The sequence below is a fragment of the Ictidomys tridecemlineatus genome, chromosome 3, assembly GCF_052094955.1.
Source record: "Ictidomys tridecemlineatus isolate mIctTri1 chromosome 3, mIctTri1.hap1, whole genome shotgun sequence".
Taxonomy (NCBI): Eukaryota; Metazoa; Chordata; class Mammalia; order Rodentia; family Sciuridae; genus Ictidomys; species Ictidomys tridecemlineatus.
The window spans coordinates 1668170-1683784 of NC_135479.1; the positions used below are offsets into that span (position 1 = coordinate 1668170).

Below are 15615 nucleotides of genomic sequence, written 5' to 3' on the forward strand. Positions count from 1 at the left end.
AAGGAAGAGGAATTGGCTCCTCTGTTGCCGGGGCCATTTGAGTATAAGGCCAGAGGACTCAAGCTGCAGCCTCCTCCTAGATCATGGGGTGGCCTCTGTGGTGGGTGGGCGGCCCTTGGCCACAGCTGGGCCTCCTGTGGAGGCTGGGCCCCCCCTGCCCACTGGTGTCTCTTTGTCAAATGCCGGAAGCCCAGGCGGAGCACAGCCACAGGGTGGGGTTCAGGGGTTACTCCAAAGCTGAGGGGTGTCCTAGAAGACTCTGTGTAGGGGCAGAACTGCCCTGTAGCCGTTCCCCTCCCCAGCACCCCCCAGTGGGTACAGCTGTGGCTGCAGCCTGCAGGTGAGCTGGGTCCCGGGTGGCCTCCTCTTGTCCCTGTGTTGTGATCAGGAGCGCAGCCCTGGCTTGGGGGGCTGGGGTTGGCGGCCCCAGCCCCCAGAGATGCTGCTCAGACCTGGCAGGTAGAGCTGGGGATGTGACTCAGGGGCAGGGGCCCCCGTGGCCCACTGTGGTGGCAGCCCATGGGTTTCTGAGCGGAATCCAGGCTGCCCGGTTCATGGGCGGGAGTGTGAAGGTGGCCTGTCAGGATTAAAATGCTTATGGGATGAATTTAGGAAGGGGATGACCTGTCCCCGTGCTCCCCACTCTGCACTCCCTGCCCAGGCCCCTCCCTGCTGTAGTGAGTTCAGTCGTCGCCCCTGGTCATGGTGGAGTGGCCTCACCTGGACCCAGGGTCTCTGCAGGTGTGAGGAAGGGTCCCCTGGGCTGGGGTGGCTCAGTGGTGGAGCCTGCCTGCAGAGCACCCAAAGGTTCTGGGTTCCGCCCCAGCACTGGAAAAAAAAAAAGCTAAAGACTTGTCCAGTGAGGGCAGGTCTGTCCAGTGATGGGCGGCTCTGGGGGATCTCCCCAAGACCACCGAGGAGGGGTAGGGTAGGGCTGGGATCGAGCAAAGCCCTGCCCTGGAGCCGTGGGTGGGAACTCCATTTCAGACCGAGAGTCCTCCCGGGGCCTCCCCACCCTCTGGCTCCTCTTGTCTGCCTCCCTCTGCCCAGAGCCCCTCACTAGCGCCCCTCCCTGCGCCCCTGGGTCCCAGTTTGTGGAAGGTGACCCTGCTGGAGTTCTCCAGGCAGGAGGAGCGTGAGGCTGGGAAGGCCAGGGAGGGGACAAAGACCACTGTGTGCTCCGGCTGCCCCCCCCACCCCGTGTCTGGCACGGCTGGATCCAGCACGTGGGATGGGACCCTGGGCAGGGGTGGCCAGGCTCCAGGGGCCCGGCAGTCTTTGTGACCCAGGCTTTCCTCACAGCGGTGTCATTTTACTCATTGTGAACTTTTCCACACTGACTTTCTGTGTGCGTGATGCTGGGAACTGGAGCCAGGGCCTGTGCGTAGCAGGCAAGCACTCTACACTGAGCCACACCCTTTTATTTCCCCTGAGACAGGGCCTCACTAGGTCGCCCAGGCTGGCCTCGAATTGTCCATCCTCATGCCTCTGCCTCCCAAGTTGCTGGGATTACAGGTGAGTGCCACCAGCCACCCTGCCCGGCTCTATTAATTCTGACTCTTCAGAATATTGCATTAAAATATTGGTTACCTTAACTATTAAGTTTATTTTTTAAAATATTTTTTAGTAGATGGACACAATATCTTTTTATTTATTTATTTTTATGTGATGCTGAGAATCAAACCCCGTGCCTCACACCTGAGGCAGGTGCTCCACCACTGAGCCACAGCCCCAGTGCCGACTAAGTTTACTTTCATCAGCTTTATTGAGATATGACTCTCACATCATGAAACTATCAACTTGAAGTCTACAATTTGGTGTCACTTTTTTTGTTTTTGTTTTGAGACAGGGTCTTGCTCTGTTGCCAGGCTGCTCTCCTGGGATCAGGGATCCTCTGTCTCTGCTTCCTGGGTGCTGGAGCCACGGTGCACCCCAGGACCAGCTCAGCAGCGCAGTGCGTTTCAGCATATTCACGAGACCTAGGACATTTCTCATCACCCTCAAAGAAGCCAGCAATCACTTACCGTCTCCCCCTCCCCAGGGTTCTGGCACGTCAGGCTACTTCCTGTCCCTGTGGACTTGCCCCATCTGGACACTTCATATAAACAGAATTGTACCCTCCCAAGACTGGCCTCTGTCCCTGAGCACCATGCATTGTGGCTCATCCCTGGTACAGCACCTGCCACAGCCTGGATCTTTTTGGGGAGCAATACCGTTGCACCGTGTGGACATGCCCTGCTGTTCACCACTCACCTGAGAAGGACGCAATCCCCCAGCTTCCTGGTGTCCCCTAAGCTCTACTCCTGAGTGCTCCCTTGCCCCAGCCTCCTCCAGGTCTAGCCCTTGCCACCCTCTGACCCCTGGAGGCTCCTCCTCTGCATCTCCCCTCCCCCCAGGAACTCCTTCCAAAGCCTGCTGGCATCTGCCTCTTGGACGGCAACACCCCCTCACCAGGCTAGGCCCCTGGAGTCAGCTCCTTTGGCCACCCTCCACCCCTGGCATCTACAGGACTTAACAGTACCCTCTAGTGTCAGCAGCTGGCACCTCTGTGACCCCCACACTGTAGGCTGAGGCCCACTGGGAGTCCTGGTCACTCAGGTGGTCATTTTCCACTGTTAGGCAGGGCTCCTGCAGAGGCACTGAAGGGTCTGGGGTACCATGCTCTCCTCCAGGCCAAGAGATAGGGCAGGGCTACATCCCCGGGGTCCTCTCACCTAGGGGTGCTAGCCGACTCTGCCCTGGAATGGGCAGAAGCCTGTACTTGGACCAGTGGCCTGTGACCACCCCCAGAATGGCAGGCCCATCTCTGCTCATGCCATTCCTGGGGACTCAGGTGCACCTGAAACTCAAAGGCTTCCGACCCTGTCTGGCCCCCTGTGTACATGTCTGCACACGGGCTCACAGGCAAATCCTGAACCACTGTTCTTTCCAGGTGAGCCATCTTAGACCTGGTCAGGGGGCAGGCCACATGGGCACTGAGAGTCTGGACAGAGACTCCCTCTCAGCCTAAAACTAGCACCCACTGGGGGTATTGGACTTTTCCCCTGCCCAGGTCCAGGTGTCGGGGGTACCTGCCAGGCTGGGCAGAGGCTGGCCCTCCATATAGGGGCTGAGCAGTGTTGCTGCAGGGTATCTAACCTCTGTCCCTTATACTGGTGCACTCCTGGACAACAGCCCTCAGGGGGCCACTGCAGCACCCCGTCCCCAGGGCTGTGAACTATCTCTGCAGTCCAGTGTCCTCTGGTTCTCCTGAGTCCCCAGAAGGCACAGACTGGACAAGGTGAACAGATAGATGCCTTTTGAGTTGCTGGGGGCTGCTTCACCCCTGTGGCTCCTTGGTCCACAGCAGACTGGGGCAAAGCCCAGAGAGCATCCACCACTTATTCTGGGACAGAAAGGAGGTCTGGACAGCCCAGCGTCCTGGGCAGGCTTGGGGTGTACCTGCCACTGCAGGAGACCCCTGAGATCTGAGGAGACAGAGAAGGGTCCCTTGCTTGGCACATGAGAAGTGGACTTTCTGCACAAAGATCCACCCTAGGAAAAAAATGGGTGAGTCCTGGAGCCCTCTCCCAGCCCTGCTGACCCCTCTGTCAAACCCTGTCCTAAGTCTTCCCCCAGCCCGGGCTGCTGCAGTCCCCTGTCCTCCAACAGGCCATCCAGGGGCTTTGCAACTGGCCCAAGCATCAAGGAGCAGGAGGTACAGGAGACCCAACTCTACTAGTCTCTACTACTAGTTAGGCTACAGCCGGCTCTGCCCAGGCCGGGCTGCCCCCGCAGCGCCACCGCAGCGGGGCAAAATGGCTGCGGGCGGGGGAGGGGCGGGAGGAGGCAGCCCCTCGCTGTCGCCCGCCGGAGCGCTGTTCACTGCGGCGGGGGCGGCCAGTTCCTTCTCCACGGCTGTCGCAGCGTGGCACAGCCGCAGGCGGTCGTGCAAAAATAGCCCCCCACCCCGCCAGCGCAGGCGCCGCCCAAAGGGCACGCGGGGGACCCCGGTCGCCTCCGAAGCCTGCCTTGACCCCCGTGCCGCCCGGACCCTGCGTCGGCGATGCCAGCCCCCGACGCCTCCACCCCTAGCCTCCCGCCCCCTCCCAGCCTCCGTGTTCGCCGACCTCCGTGCCGCTCCTAGCCTCCGTGCCCCTGGCCTCCGCTCCGCACCCCCCCACCTCTGCGGCCCCGCTCCGCGCCCCTGCCCGGTGCCCCCCGCCCGGTGCCCCCGGCCTCCGCGCCCGGTGCCCCCGGCCTCCGCGCCCCCCCCCCGCGCGCGCTCCCGCGTGTTTTCGGACTGCACCAGCCGGAGCCCCGCGGCGCCGCGGCGGCGGGCGGAGGCGCCTCGTCTGTCGCCGCCCCCACCGGTGCCCGCGCTGCTGCGGTGGCTGGGGGCGCTGGGCGCGGGGGCCGCGCGCTCCGCACCTGCGGCGGCCGCTGGGCGATGCCGCGGCGCGGGCCAGGGCCGCGGGCGTCCTGAGCGCAGCGCCCGCCCGGGGGATGCCCGTCGCGCTGCTGGCCCTGGCCATGTCGTCCTCCTTCTTCAACCCCAGCTTTGCCTTCAGCTCGCACTTCGACCCCGGTGAGTCCGCGCCTGCCCCTGGGCCTGCTGGCTGCATCCCACCCCCACCTGCCTCCCACTGCGGGCAGGGTGCTGCTGCGGCCTGGGTTTCCCATTTTGCATGGAAATTAACCCCTTTTCTGCCTGGAGCCGGCACAGAGGAGCAGGGTCAAGCTTAGCAGGACCCCTACAGGTCTGTGGAACTGGGCAGGCCCTGGGGCCCAGACAGGGCACAGCTGGGCTGGCAGTGGTGGCTGGGTCCTGTGTCCCTGGGATGCCTCCCCAGCACAGGTAACTGGGGAGGGCTCGGAGGGCTCAGGTTGGCCCCAGGTGTGCAGGAGAGGAGGTTGCCATGGCTCAGAGCCCTTAGGGAGGTGCGTGGAGGGGGGTGGCATCTGGGCTGGGGCACAGGCCTTCTGTGGACCCTTGCTGGCCTGTAGTCTTGGTTGGGGGGCTCCTTACCAGGCCCAGAGCTGGTTCTGGGGCTCCCTGTCAGGGGAGGTGGTGGCTGGCCTACCAGGTGGAGGCTGAGAGTGGGCCTTGGTGGGGCCCAGGCCCTGGGCAGCAGGTGAAGCAGAGGTGGGGCTGTCAAGCTGGCTGCCCAGGACTAGGTCCAGGCCCCACCCCCACCCCGTGGACCCAGCAGTGACATGTTTACCGGTGGTTGCTGGGCTATGGTGTGGCAGCTGGGTGGGCAGAGGAGGTGGACAGCGGGCAGTCCCAGGTGTGGCTAGGAGGTGGCTTTTCCTCTGCTGTCTCTAGCTCCCAGCCCCTCTGAGCCCAAGTGGGGGATAAGCCCCTGCCCAGGGGCCTTGAGTCCCACCTCCACGTCCCTGGGGCTCTGGCACGAGCTGATGCAGCCCAAACAAAGCCAGGCTTGCACATGATGGCTCTCCTGGGTCTCCTCCCTGGAGGGGGGCCAGCATGGGCAGTGATGCACGGGGTCCCCTGGGCAGACCAGGTCTGAAGGCATTTGTTCCTGGGGGAGGGCTGTCTGCTTGGCTAAAGGCCATGGGTATCACTTGCTTGGAAATGACTTCCTGGGGTGACCTGAGGGGCTCAGAGACCACAGTGCCACCATCATCAGATGGCTCAGAGCCCAGCAGCAGCAGCAGTAACTGGTGGGCTGAGGTAGGGGCTGAGCCTCCCCAGGCCACACACCAGCATCCATGCCAGACGTTGTCCAGCAAGCCTGGGTCTTCCTGCCGGGAAGCAGGTCCAGGCTCACATGGGCGGCCTTGGGACTGCTGGGGAGTGGAGGTGGACGCCAGGACTGACCCAGGAGGGAGGAGCCCTTCAGCCCATCTCAGTCTGGCTCTCTCTGTTGGGTGCAGACTTCTCCTGGTGGGGTCTTTGCACCCTGACCCTGAACCAGGTGTCCAGGGCAAGAGAGACCCTCCCCACCGTAGGGGAACAGCAGCTCTGAGCATGGGCATAGACTTGGTAGGCAGCTGTGATCAGTGTCATTACAACGTGTCCTTTTAATGACCTAGGAGGGAAGAAAGCTGCTGGGAGGAGGGAGAGAGCCCCGCCACGACTGTACCCCGGCACCGCACCTGTCCTGGGGCTACCCAGGAGGTGAAGGGATGGGAGAGAGTGCTCCTGCAGGGGTAACCCACAGGCCCAGAGGGCTCCGTGTGTGGGGAAGGAGAGGCAGGAGCCTCTGGCTGTACTTAGCCCAGCATCCAGAACCTGCTGTCCCCCACTGAGATTCCTCTGTCCTTCCCTGACTCTCTGGGCTTCCATTTTCCCGTCTGTCCAATGGGACAGTGCTGGAGCCTGGGTTGGGGGGGGGTGTATTGCTTGCTGCTTGGCAGTCTCTGCTCTGGAGGCATGCAGGTACGCCAGACAGTCTTGGGGCACAGCCTGGTGCCTGAGGCTCCCTGTGACCACAGTGGCTCCCTGTGACCACAGTGGCTCCATAATGGAGAGAGAGATGGTCCTTTCTGAGCTCAGCTGGCATCTGTGGGTGGTCCTCTGGGGCCAGCAGAACCCAGGGAAGAGGGGGCTCATGTTGTCAATGGTTGCAGTTTGTTTATGGGTCACTCACTGGTCACTGCAGCGCCAGGCACAGGGTCTTGATGGTCTCCAGCCTATGCCCTGTGCCCATGACCAGCTCTTGGTCCATCACAGGAGTTGGTCCTGGTCTGCACGGAGGTGACAGCAGTCTGATGGGACAGGTGGTGTGGGCAGATGTGTCTGAGACTGCAGAAGCTGGGCTGGAGGTGGAGGCCGTTGGCACTTGCTGGGGTCTGCCTGGGCCCCCTCCACCCCCACCAGCCATACTGGGCAGGACAGGGTGCTTAGGGGACAGGCCTGGATGCTCACTCCTGGGGTGATATGGGCCAGCGCAGGGGAGCCCAGGAAGAGTTGCTCATCTGGGTCTGGCTCTTCCCTGGCTTCCTGACACCCAAGACATGGGTGACTGGGGAACGTTCCATGGCAGTTGCAGTCAGGTGGCTTTTATGCTGTGTGGTCTTGGGCCAATCACCCAGCCTCTCTGAGATCAGCTCTGCACAGGTGAAGCCTTTTCCTGGGTAGACCAGGTGGGCAGAGAATGGAAACCAAGAAATGAAGGGTGAGGGGATTGTCTTAGGGGAACAGGGGCAGCTGGAGGGGGCTGGGAAGGAGGTAGTGATTGACCTTGAGGGGTGGGGTTACTGCTCCTGCCCGGTGCCCCAGGGCAGGGGTGACCCGTTTCTCACTCCCAGCCTCTGGATGACCGGGGGCCTCCGTGGGTTCCTGCTGGTTCAGGCCTCCATCAGGGTGCTGTGGTTCCTGGGCCTGGAGCTGTCCTAGGTGCTGGCAGCGCTGGGTGGCAGTGCATCGCCCCCAGGCCTCCGGGCACGGCTCGGGCAGCGCTGGGCCAGGCTGCCCAGAGTGTGCTCACCAGCCCCCTCCTGTGCACCTGGCCCTGCCTGTGCCTCCGTTTCCCGATCTCTAAGCTGGGGGCTGTGGTATCCTCCCTGCTGTGGAGCACTGTGTTTGTCAAGGCTGTCCCTGGTCAGTGTCTTGGACCAGTCGGCAGCACTTGGAGTGTGTGGAGACTCGTGGAGGACAGGGCAGCTGGGCCAGCACCTTCCCCACTTCCCACCCCATCCTCCAGCCCCTCGGCTCACATCCTCCTCTCTGGGGAGGCCCAGCCTCACCAGGACAGTGGCTCCTCCCAGGCCCATGTGTGGCCAGGCACACAGCCAGGCGCACCAGGGCCCACAGTGACCATGCAGCAGAGGAGGCCGAGGCCCAGACCAGGCCTGGTCGAGCAGCACAGGGGTGAGGGACTCAGGGGGCTCAAGGGCCCGAGAAGGTGCCCTGGGACAGCCGGGTGTTATCCCAGTCCTGCTTCCTGGCTCACAGATGGGCCCTGGAAACCAGAAAGCCGTGACCCCGCCTCCTGCAGCCTGGGGCTGTGGGGCTTGGTGAGGGCAGAGCGTCTCCTGGGGACAGGAGCCCTGGCCGTGCGGGGGACGGGTCTGGGAGCCCAGGAGGGAGCTCATGAGGCCCAGGGAGGAGAAGTGAGGTCCCAGGCCCTGGGCAGGGAGGGAAACCCCTTCTCTCCCTTCTGGCACATTCTCCAGGAAGTGGGGTGTGCCCTTCCCCCAGAGGGGCTCTACCTGCTCCCACCCTGCCCGGGGCCCAGCCACCCACCTGCCCCTGCGGGCTCATGCACCCGTGAACACGTACACACATGCGCCCCTGTGCCTCACGCCCACTGATCCCACACACACCTGACGCGCACACCCGCACCTGGGCACACGCAGGGGCAGTGGACGCCCTCCGCCGTCTGTACCTGTGGCTTCTGTGGTCAGAGCCCAGGCTTGGAGCCGCCTTCCCTGGACCTTCCCAGGCCAGACCCTCTCTCGGGTGACTTGAACTGGGCCGGCCGGTGCTGCTGGCTTTGGCGTGGGCCTGAGTCCCCCAGATGGCCTGGCTGGACCTGTGGTGGCTGTGACTTGAAACGTGTAGGCAGGCTCTGCCTTGTGCCTCTGTGCATTTCAGGGTGCACAGACCCCCACGCTGTGCCCCAGCCCTGACCGCCTGCGTGGACTGCGTGACTGTGGACGAGTGAGTGTCTGGTGAGATTCGGCAGCCCCTGCGGTGGGGTGGCTCCCGAGACTCTGAGTCCCCTCACTCGCCTGTGGCCTGGGAGCCTGGTCCCTGGATGCCGCCGTCCCTCCCCAGGGCTCCTCTGGAGGTGTAGGCTGGTGGAAGGGTGTCACCCAGATTTGTGCCCACCCAGGACCTCGGAGGGGGCCACATGGGAACTAGCTCATGGAGACGGAATGTGTGAGGACGAGGCCAGGCCAGGCGGGGGGCCACCTGAAGAGGGAGCACAGACACTGGCAGAAAGACGGCCACAAGAGGACAGAGGCAGGGACGGGAGGCGAGGACCCTCCCCTGGACTTTGCTGGGCAAGCGTGGCCCTGCGGGCTCCTGGACCTGACCTCTGGCCTCCAGAACCGGGGGAATCAGTCTTGGCACTTTGCTAGGCAGCCCCAGGACACTGTGCAGACTGTCCCCCTGGTCCCTCTGGGGCCAGAGCTGACGGCCTTGCCTGCAGCCCACCCAGCTTCAGCCTCAGGCTGGCCGCAGCCTCCTCCCTGTACAGAGAGTTGTGACCCCCCCCCCCGGAAAGGGACATCCATGCAGTAGAGCAAGGGGAGGTGGCTGACCTGACCCCAGTGTGAAGGGGTGCAGCAGGAGGCCCCCGGAGCCACTTGCCCTGCTGGGTACGGCAGGGGTGGGGGGTCCACAACCCACCTGGTATGCTCGGACGTGGCATGGAGCTGAGCAGGGATGTGTCTGGGGCATGGCTGTCCCCAACACCTGTCCTGCTGGGGGAGCTCTTCCCAGCCCCCTGCCAGGCCCTCCTGGGCTCTGAGGAGGCCTGTCCCTCTTAGAGGCTGGCCCTGGGGGCAGGACCAGGTGGGCCTGAGGGAGCCAACCCAGCCTTGCCCTGGTGGGTGGGAGTCTGGGCAGCTCACCTCAAGGGAGCTTGGCCTGCTGCCCGGAGCCTTGGGTCGCTCCGTCCTGTCCCCAGGTGGGTCCTTGGTGGAGAGACTCGCGTCACCCCCCCCAGGGCCACGGTGCTGGGAGGGCTTCAGCGTCTGGCCCCGCCTGCTGTCACTGAGAACCAGCAGCGGCAGGACCGGCGGCCATGGCCTCCCCACCCCCAGCAGAGGAAGCCGGCAGAGGAAATGAGGGCAGCGGACAGGGGCCGGAGCCAGTTCCCAGGCCGCCTGTCTGGGCCACGGTCGCCTGAGGACTGTCACAGCAGGCTGGTCACGCGGCTTACCCTGCCTCCTCCAGGGCCTGGGTTGGGGGCCGGGGCCGCGGGGGCAGGTGAGGGTGGGCTGCTGCTCCTGGGCCACGCTCTGGGGCGGAGCCGCAGCCGGAGCCACCAGGAGCCACGGGCTGGAGTCTGGTAGGTGGGGTGGTGAGGCTGCTCCGCCGTGCCAGCCTGGGGCGGGCAGGACGCTGATGCCAGGCCTCTGCGGGGACAAGGACCCTGCCAGAGGATGTGGCCACACCTAGCATGGGCAGAGCCTCTGCAGGGGGGCTTCTGGGCAGTGGGGTCACCTGTCACAGGTGGTAAGGGACGTGGGAGGCAGGTGGGGTTGAAGGCCTGCCCACCCTGGGAGGGTGGTGCTGTGGCCTTCCTCGCCTGCCCCGGGGAGGGCAGTCCAGCTCCATCCACCCGCGGGGCCCTGGGGGCCTCTCCTCCCCACCACTTGGGCGCAGGGCAGCAGGCAGATGGCCTCAGGCTTGCTGTGGTGAGGGATAGGGGACCTGGGTCCCAGAGCTGGCCCAGGCCACCTGTGCCCTGAGGCTGTACTTCAAGGCCAGGGGTGGCGTCCAGGACGCTGTCTTGGCTTGCTCCTAGGTCCCCTCTGGCTGTGCGCGCAGCCTGCTGTCCTGCACTCTCCGTGGACTGAAGGAGGGGCCTGGCGTCTGCAGCTGCCGGCTCCTGCCCCCATGGGGCCCAGCCCAGGGCCAGCAGGAGGGGCATCCGGCGGGCAGACAGGTGGAGCAGTGGCTTGGCTCTGGCCATCGGCTGGGTTTCCTTTCTGTGGAGTGTCCACGGTTCCGGTCAGGCTTGCTGGGGGCGGGATGTCCTCTGGTGCCCCATTTCCTAGTCAACCTGCACACACACAGATGGGCTCCGTCCCCAGTGTGCGGCTCAGTGGGTGTCCCATCTCGTGACAGTCCCCTGCCAGCCGCCCTCTTGGCCCTGTCCCCAGGCTGCTGTCCCTGGGCTCTGCAGGCCGAGGGTCTCCCGTGCCCTCTAATGAAGGCTATTCCACCATGCGAGGGGTGGTCAGCTCCGTGGGGCCAGTGTTCAGTTCTGCCCGACTTGGGCTGCCCTCCTGAGCATTCTGGTGGGCCTCCTCCTGCCCTCCCTCCTTCCCTTTTCTGAGGTCCCTCCACGTGGAGGGTAGGATCTGTGGCTTTTAGTGTTCACGGTCACGCAGCCACCGCCACCGTCAGCTTGGGACTCTCCTGTTCCCCTAATAAAAGCCCCGTGCCTGCAGCCATGGCACCCCATGCCCATCCCCTCACCCCGCCAGCCGTGAGTGCTAACCCCAGCCTCCTGGGGTGCACCTAGCCCTCGGCGGCCTCGCTTGCATTTCCCCGATGCCTGCCGGCCTTTCGTGCCTGTCCCAGGGCCCACTGGCCAGGCGGAGTCCTCTTCCCAGACTGTCGGAGGCTTCCTGCTTGCTCTGTGCACAGCACTGACGTCTGGCAGCCTTTGCTCCGGCCAGACAGGACGCTGTGGGCCACTCATGCCAGGGGAGCCGCCCACCCCTCCTGGGCTCACCACGGCCCCAGGCCTTGCCCGCCCAGAGCTGCCGGAGTCTCTCTGGCCCAAGGCTGTCATTCCTGAGCACAGTTCCTGCCTCTGGGGTGACTGGCTGGAGGGTGATCGTGCTGGGACTCTGTGTGGACACGCAGGCCTGGACTGGCCTGGTCCCTGCTTCTAAGCCCCCGGGGCCTCCAGTCTTGCTCTCCGTCCCGTGGGGTCCCAGCGAGGATGGCACCTCGTCCAGCTGCTCTGGACCCGGGACGTCCCTCTGGGTCTTGTTTTTCTTCCTGACACGCAGTCCTACCGGTTGTGGCTAAAAACAACGCACCGGCGTGCGTTCCCGGTACTCGGGGGTCTGGCCAGGACCTGTGGCTTCCTCCGCAGCCCTCGGCTTCTGCCCAGGTGCTGTGTCAGGGCTGGGGGCCCGAGGTGGCCAGAGTCTGGGCCGAGGGATGTGTGTCGGCAGGCCGAGGCGGGGGCCGCGGTGAGATGACACTTGTGCAGAGAGGACGATGGCGTGTGCAGCAGGGCACTTCAGGGAGGGAGCGGGGGACTCTGGGTGGCCCTGACCTTGCCTCCCCAGTGAGCTGGCTGCCCTGGGGCTTCCTGTCCGGCACCACCCCACCCTTGGACGGGCCTCAGAGGGCCTGGGGGGTCAGGGAGCATGGTGGGGCGTTGGAGGGAGGACACCAGGCAGGACTTGGTGTGGTCAGCACAGGGCTGTCGCTCTGGCCGCTCTGGCAGAGCTTCCTGCTGTCCCTAGGCCTCTCCAGCCGCCAACGCAGGGTGGCCTGTCCAGGGCCGGGCAGCAGCCTTCGGGTCCCGGGAGATGCGGGACCCTGTGGGCCCAGGACAGACTGCCCTGAGAACTGCCGTGTGTGCTGCGGGGTGGGCGTGTGTGAGCGTGCAGATCCTGTGTGCCAGGTGCGTGCAGGCGCACACAGGTGGACACGTTCATGCCTGTGTGCACACCGTGTCTGTCGGGGTGGGTGTGTGTGTGTGGGTGTGTGCAGCTGTGTGTTCGTGGGAGGGCACAGGTGTGTCGGGATGTGGGGATGCGTGTGCGTGGGTGTATGTGGGGCTGGCTGTGGAAAGCGTGTGCCCAGCTCCTCTTTGGCCTGGGCCCCCCTTCCTCGGCTCCTCACTGGCGTTTGGTGTAGGTGACATTCTTGCCCCTGGCCCAGGGTGACGATGGAGGAGCTGACACCAATCTGGTCAACCGTGGGGCCCTCCTGGAGCTGGACCTGGGGTCTGGGAGTGGGCCACCTCCATTTCTGCTGTCCACCTGCCCACAGGCTGAGCCCACAGCTACTCAGGCCCATGGCCTGCCCTGGCTACGTCCACCTCAGTGGGTCTCCCCTGCTGGCAGGGCAGTGGGCACAGCACCCAGTTGTCTGGACATCACGGGAGCCTCAAACCCCTGGCCAGGCAACTAAGTCCTGGTGGCCCTTAGCAGGATGGCACCTGCAGGACCCTGAGTTTGTCACTGTAGGTCACACATCTCTTGGCTGAACGTCTACTGACTCCGTGTCCTGCCCAGGGGAGGCTGTCCAGGCTCTGGGGCTGAGGGGATTGGGAAGGTCGGGCGGGCAGGGCCAAGTCCTGGGCCTTTGGGGCCTTCAGGGTGCTGTCTCCTCCCTCGGTGCCCCTCGGGCTGCCTCTCACCTGCTGGAGGCTCCATGGAATCTGGTGGCCGCCTGCCCAGCGCCCAGCTTCTAGTGGTGGGCTCCTGGGGCTCGGGGCCGTCTGGAAGCTCTTGGTGTGGAGGTGTCCACCAAGGCTGGACATAACCTTGGTCCTGGGAGCTTCGGGAAGAGGGCCTAGATGACTGGCCGGCCGGGGAGGTGCCCGGGACCTGTGGCCCTGCCACACGCGTGCCAGCCCTCTTCCCTGTCTCCACCTGGGAACAGGACTGTCCCCTTTCTGGGGAGTTCTGTTCATTCTGGAAGGAGCCTCGGGTCTGGGCCTTGGTGCACTTTCTCAGAAACCAAGCCGCTGCCCCACAGCTCTGCCTGCCCTCCAATGGCCCAGGGGGGACAGGGCACTGACCTTCTCCCCTGGCCTGCTGTGGGAACCCCAGAACCCTGCTACTTACTCTGTGGGAGCTGGAAGGGGGCATCTGTGGCATCCTGGAGACCCCAGGCTCCCCGGGGCACTGCCCCTGACCTGGGAGTGCAGCCCGCCCCTCGGGTGCCTGTGGCCGCCTCAGCTCAGCACCCGGGTTGCGCCAGTTCCTTCCTGAGCGAGATCCCATTTGCATCACCAGGCGGGTGTGGGCCTGGCACCGGGAGGTCCCGACGCCCCATCCGGACCTGTCCAGCCACTGGTGGCCACCGTGGCTCACCTCAGGTGGTGGTGGAAGGGGCTGAGTGTCCAGGATGGCCACGCTGTTCTCAGGGACCCACAGTGCCTGACTGACCCTGGGGTGAGCTGCAGTGGGGTCTGGCCAAGGTGGGGCCCAGGGAGGGGTCTCCAGGACAGAAGTCTGTTGTGACTGTGGCCCCTGTTCCAGGAGGGTTTGGGTGTCCTCTGGGTAGGAGCTAAGGACACCAGGGCCGGAGGAGACCTGGTGTTGGGGAGAGCCGGAGCTCCCGGGGGCCAATGACTGGCCGGCCGGGGAGGTGCCCAGGGCCTGTGGCCCTGCCACACGCGTGGGGCCAGTTGGGATGGTCTGGGCTGGCCACAGCTTCCTGTGGATGGCGTGGGCACTGGGTGTCACCGTTCACCATGGGGACGTGCTGAGGTGAGGCCACAGACTCCACCCTCCCTCGTGGGCAAGTCAGCGGCACTGGGGTGTTTGCAGGGGCATAGCCACCACCTGTGGTTCCAGAAAGTTCCTGTCACCGGGGGCCCCATCCTTCTCCAACCCCAGCCCCTGGCCTCCGTGGCCTCTGTGGACAGCCTGCGTGGCACGGCCTCAGGCGCTGCACGGAGCCCATGCTCGGCTGTCCTGGGTGTCTCCGCCGTGCAGAGGCCTGGTGCCCATCATCCCCCCCCGAGCCTCGTCCTCTTTCCTTCAGAAAGAGCCACGGCCATCCCCGTGGGCCCGGTGGCCGGGGTGGCCGGGGTGGCTCGCTCCTGTGCCTCTCACTCATTTCTGCCCTGGCTCCCCCCGTGGGCGCGACTGCTGGTCACTGGCCTGGTTTGGCATCTCTGACGTCTCTGATCATGAAGGGACTGGGCGCCTCCTTGGGGTTGAGGACTTGCAGTCCTCACTGGTGACGAGCTTGCCCTCGGTGCGCGGGGTCCTGGGGTGCCGAGTGGCGCCTTGCTGGTTGTGCTGGGTGTGAGGTGGCCTCAGCTCTTGGACACGCTTACCTGAAGTCATTTTGGCGGCTGTGCTGGGTGCCTTTAACTTGGGGGCTTTTTAAGTATGTATATGTGTGTTTAGTCGAGGGACACAAAACCTTTATTTTGTGTATTTTAGTTCTCTGGGGATCTGGGGATGGAACCCAGGGCGCACACCTGCCACCCTGAGCCACTCTGAGCCACAACCCAGCCCCCAACTTGGGGCTGTAACCCCTCAGGCTCATTATTTGACTGCGGTACTGGCTGCTAGACCTGAGGCCGGGTGGGCAGGCGCCCTCCCGCTGGGCGGCCCTCAGCCCTTTCTGCTCATGCACGTAACCTTTCGAGACAGGCCCCCAGCTGTCGGTGGCCCCCAGCTGTGTTCCGCTGCCTCAGCCTCCCGAGGAGTAGCTGCCACCGTGGTGGGGCCACGCACTCAGGCCCGTCACTAGTTCCGACGTGGCCAAACCCTTCAATCTTTTCTCTTGTGAATCCTTCCAGCATTTTTTAGCTTAAAATCCTCGGTTGAGCTGGGCACAGTGGTGCACGATCCCAGGTCCTCCCACAGCTGAGGCAGGAGGAGTCCGAGTTCAAGGCTAGTGAGACCCTGTCTCAAAATATCAGTCGACAGGGCCAGGGCATGACTCAGTGGTGGAGCCCCCGGGGGGCTGGGGTGAGGTCAGCGGCAGAGCCAGGCCCTGCTTCTGTCCCCAGCACCACAGAGTCCAAAGACAGAGACAGTGTGGACCCATTTTAAGATGCTGAAACTCGACAGGGACACCCCAGAGCCACTGGTGGAGGTGGCTACTCGGTGGAGGTGCGGCAGGACGGTGTGTGCCCAGCACAGCACGCCGGGTCCTCGTGGCCTTTGCTGAGGTGGCCTGGAAAGGCCAGCGTCCTCTGCTCCCTCCTTCCCAAGCCTTCCAGCCCCCCCAGGGCTCTGTCCACGGCGTCGTTTGCAGTGGGCGCAAACACA

General features: G+C 64.5%; 1 protein-coding gene and 1 long non-coding RNA gene across 7 annotated transcripts in view; one reads left to right on the forward strand and one right to left on the reverse strand.

The window, feature by feature from the left end:
* The first annotated feature begins 4403 nt into the window (after positions 1-4403).
* The window catches only part of Aatk (apoptosis associated tyrosine kinase), a 33312-nt gene continuing 22100 nt past the window's right edge, over positions 4404-15615 (forward strand). Inside the window, exon 1 of one of the 6 annotated variants that reach the window (XM_078041458.1) lies at positions 4404-4567. In XM_078041458.1, the coding sequence (XP_077897584.1) occupies positions 4486-4567 (82 nt within the window). In that variant the 5' untranslated portion in view covers positions 4404-4485. Of the gene's footprint in view, positions 4568-9949; positions 9972-15615 lie in introns of those variants that run through there. The other 5 variants (XM_078041459.1, XM_078041463.1, XM_078041460.1 and 2 more) reach the window with 5 other exon arrangements.
* LOC120883986 (uncharacterized) lies at positions 6008-10798 on the reverse strand. Its single transcript, XR_013435800.1, has 2 exons — positions 7190-10798; positions 6008-7079 (listed from the first exon to the last, which is right to left on the reverse strand). It is a non-coding gene; the product is annotated as an uncharacterized LOC120883986 (long non-coding RNA).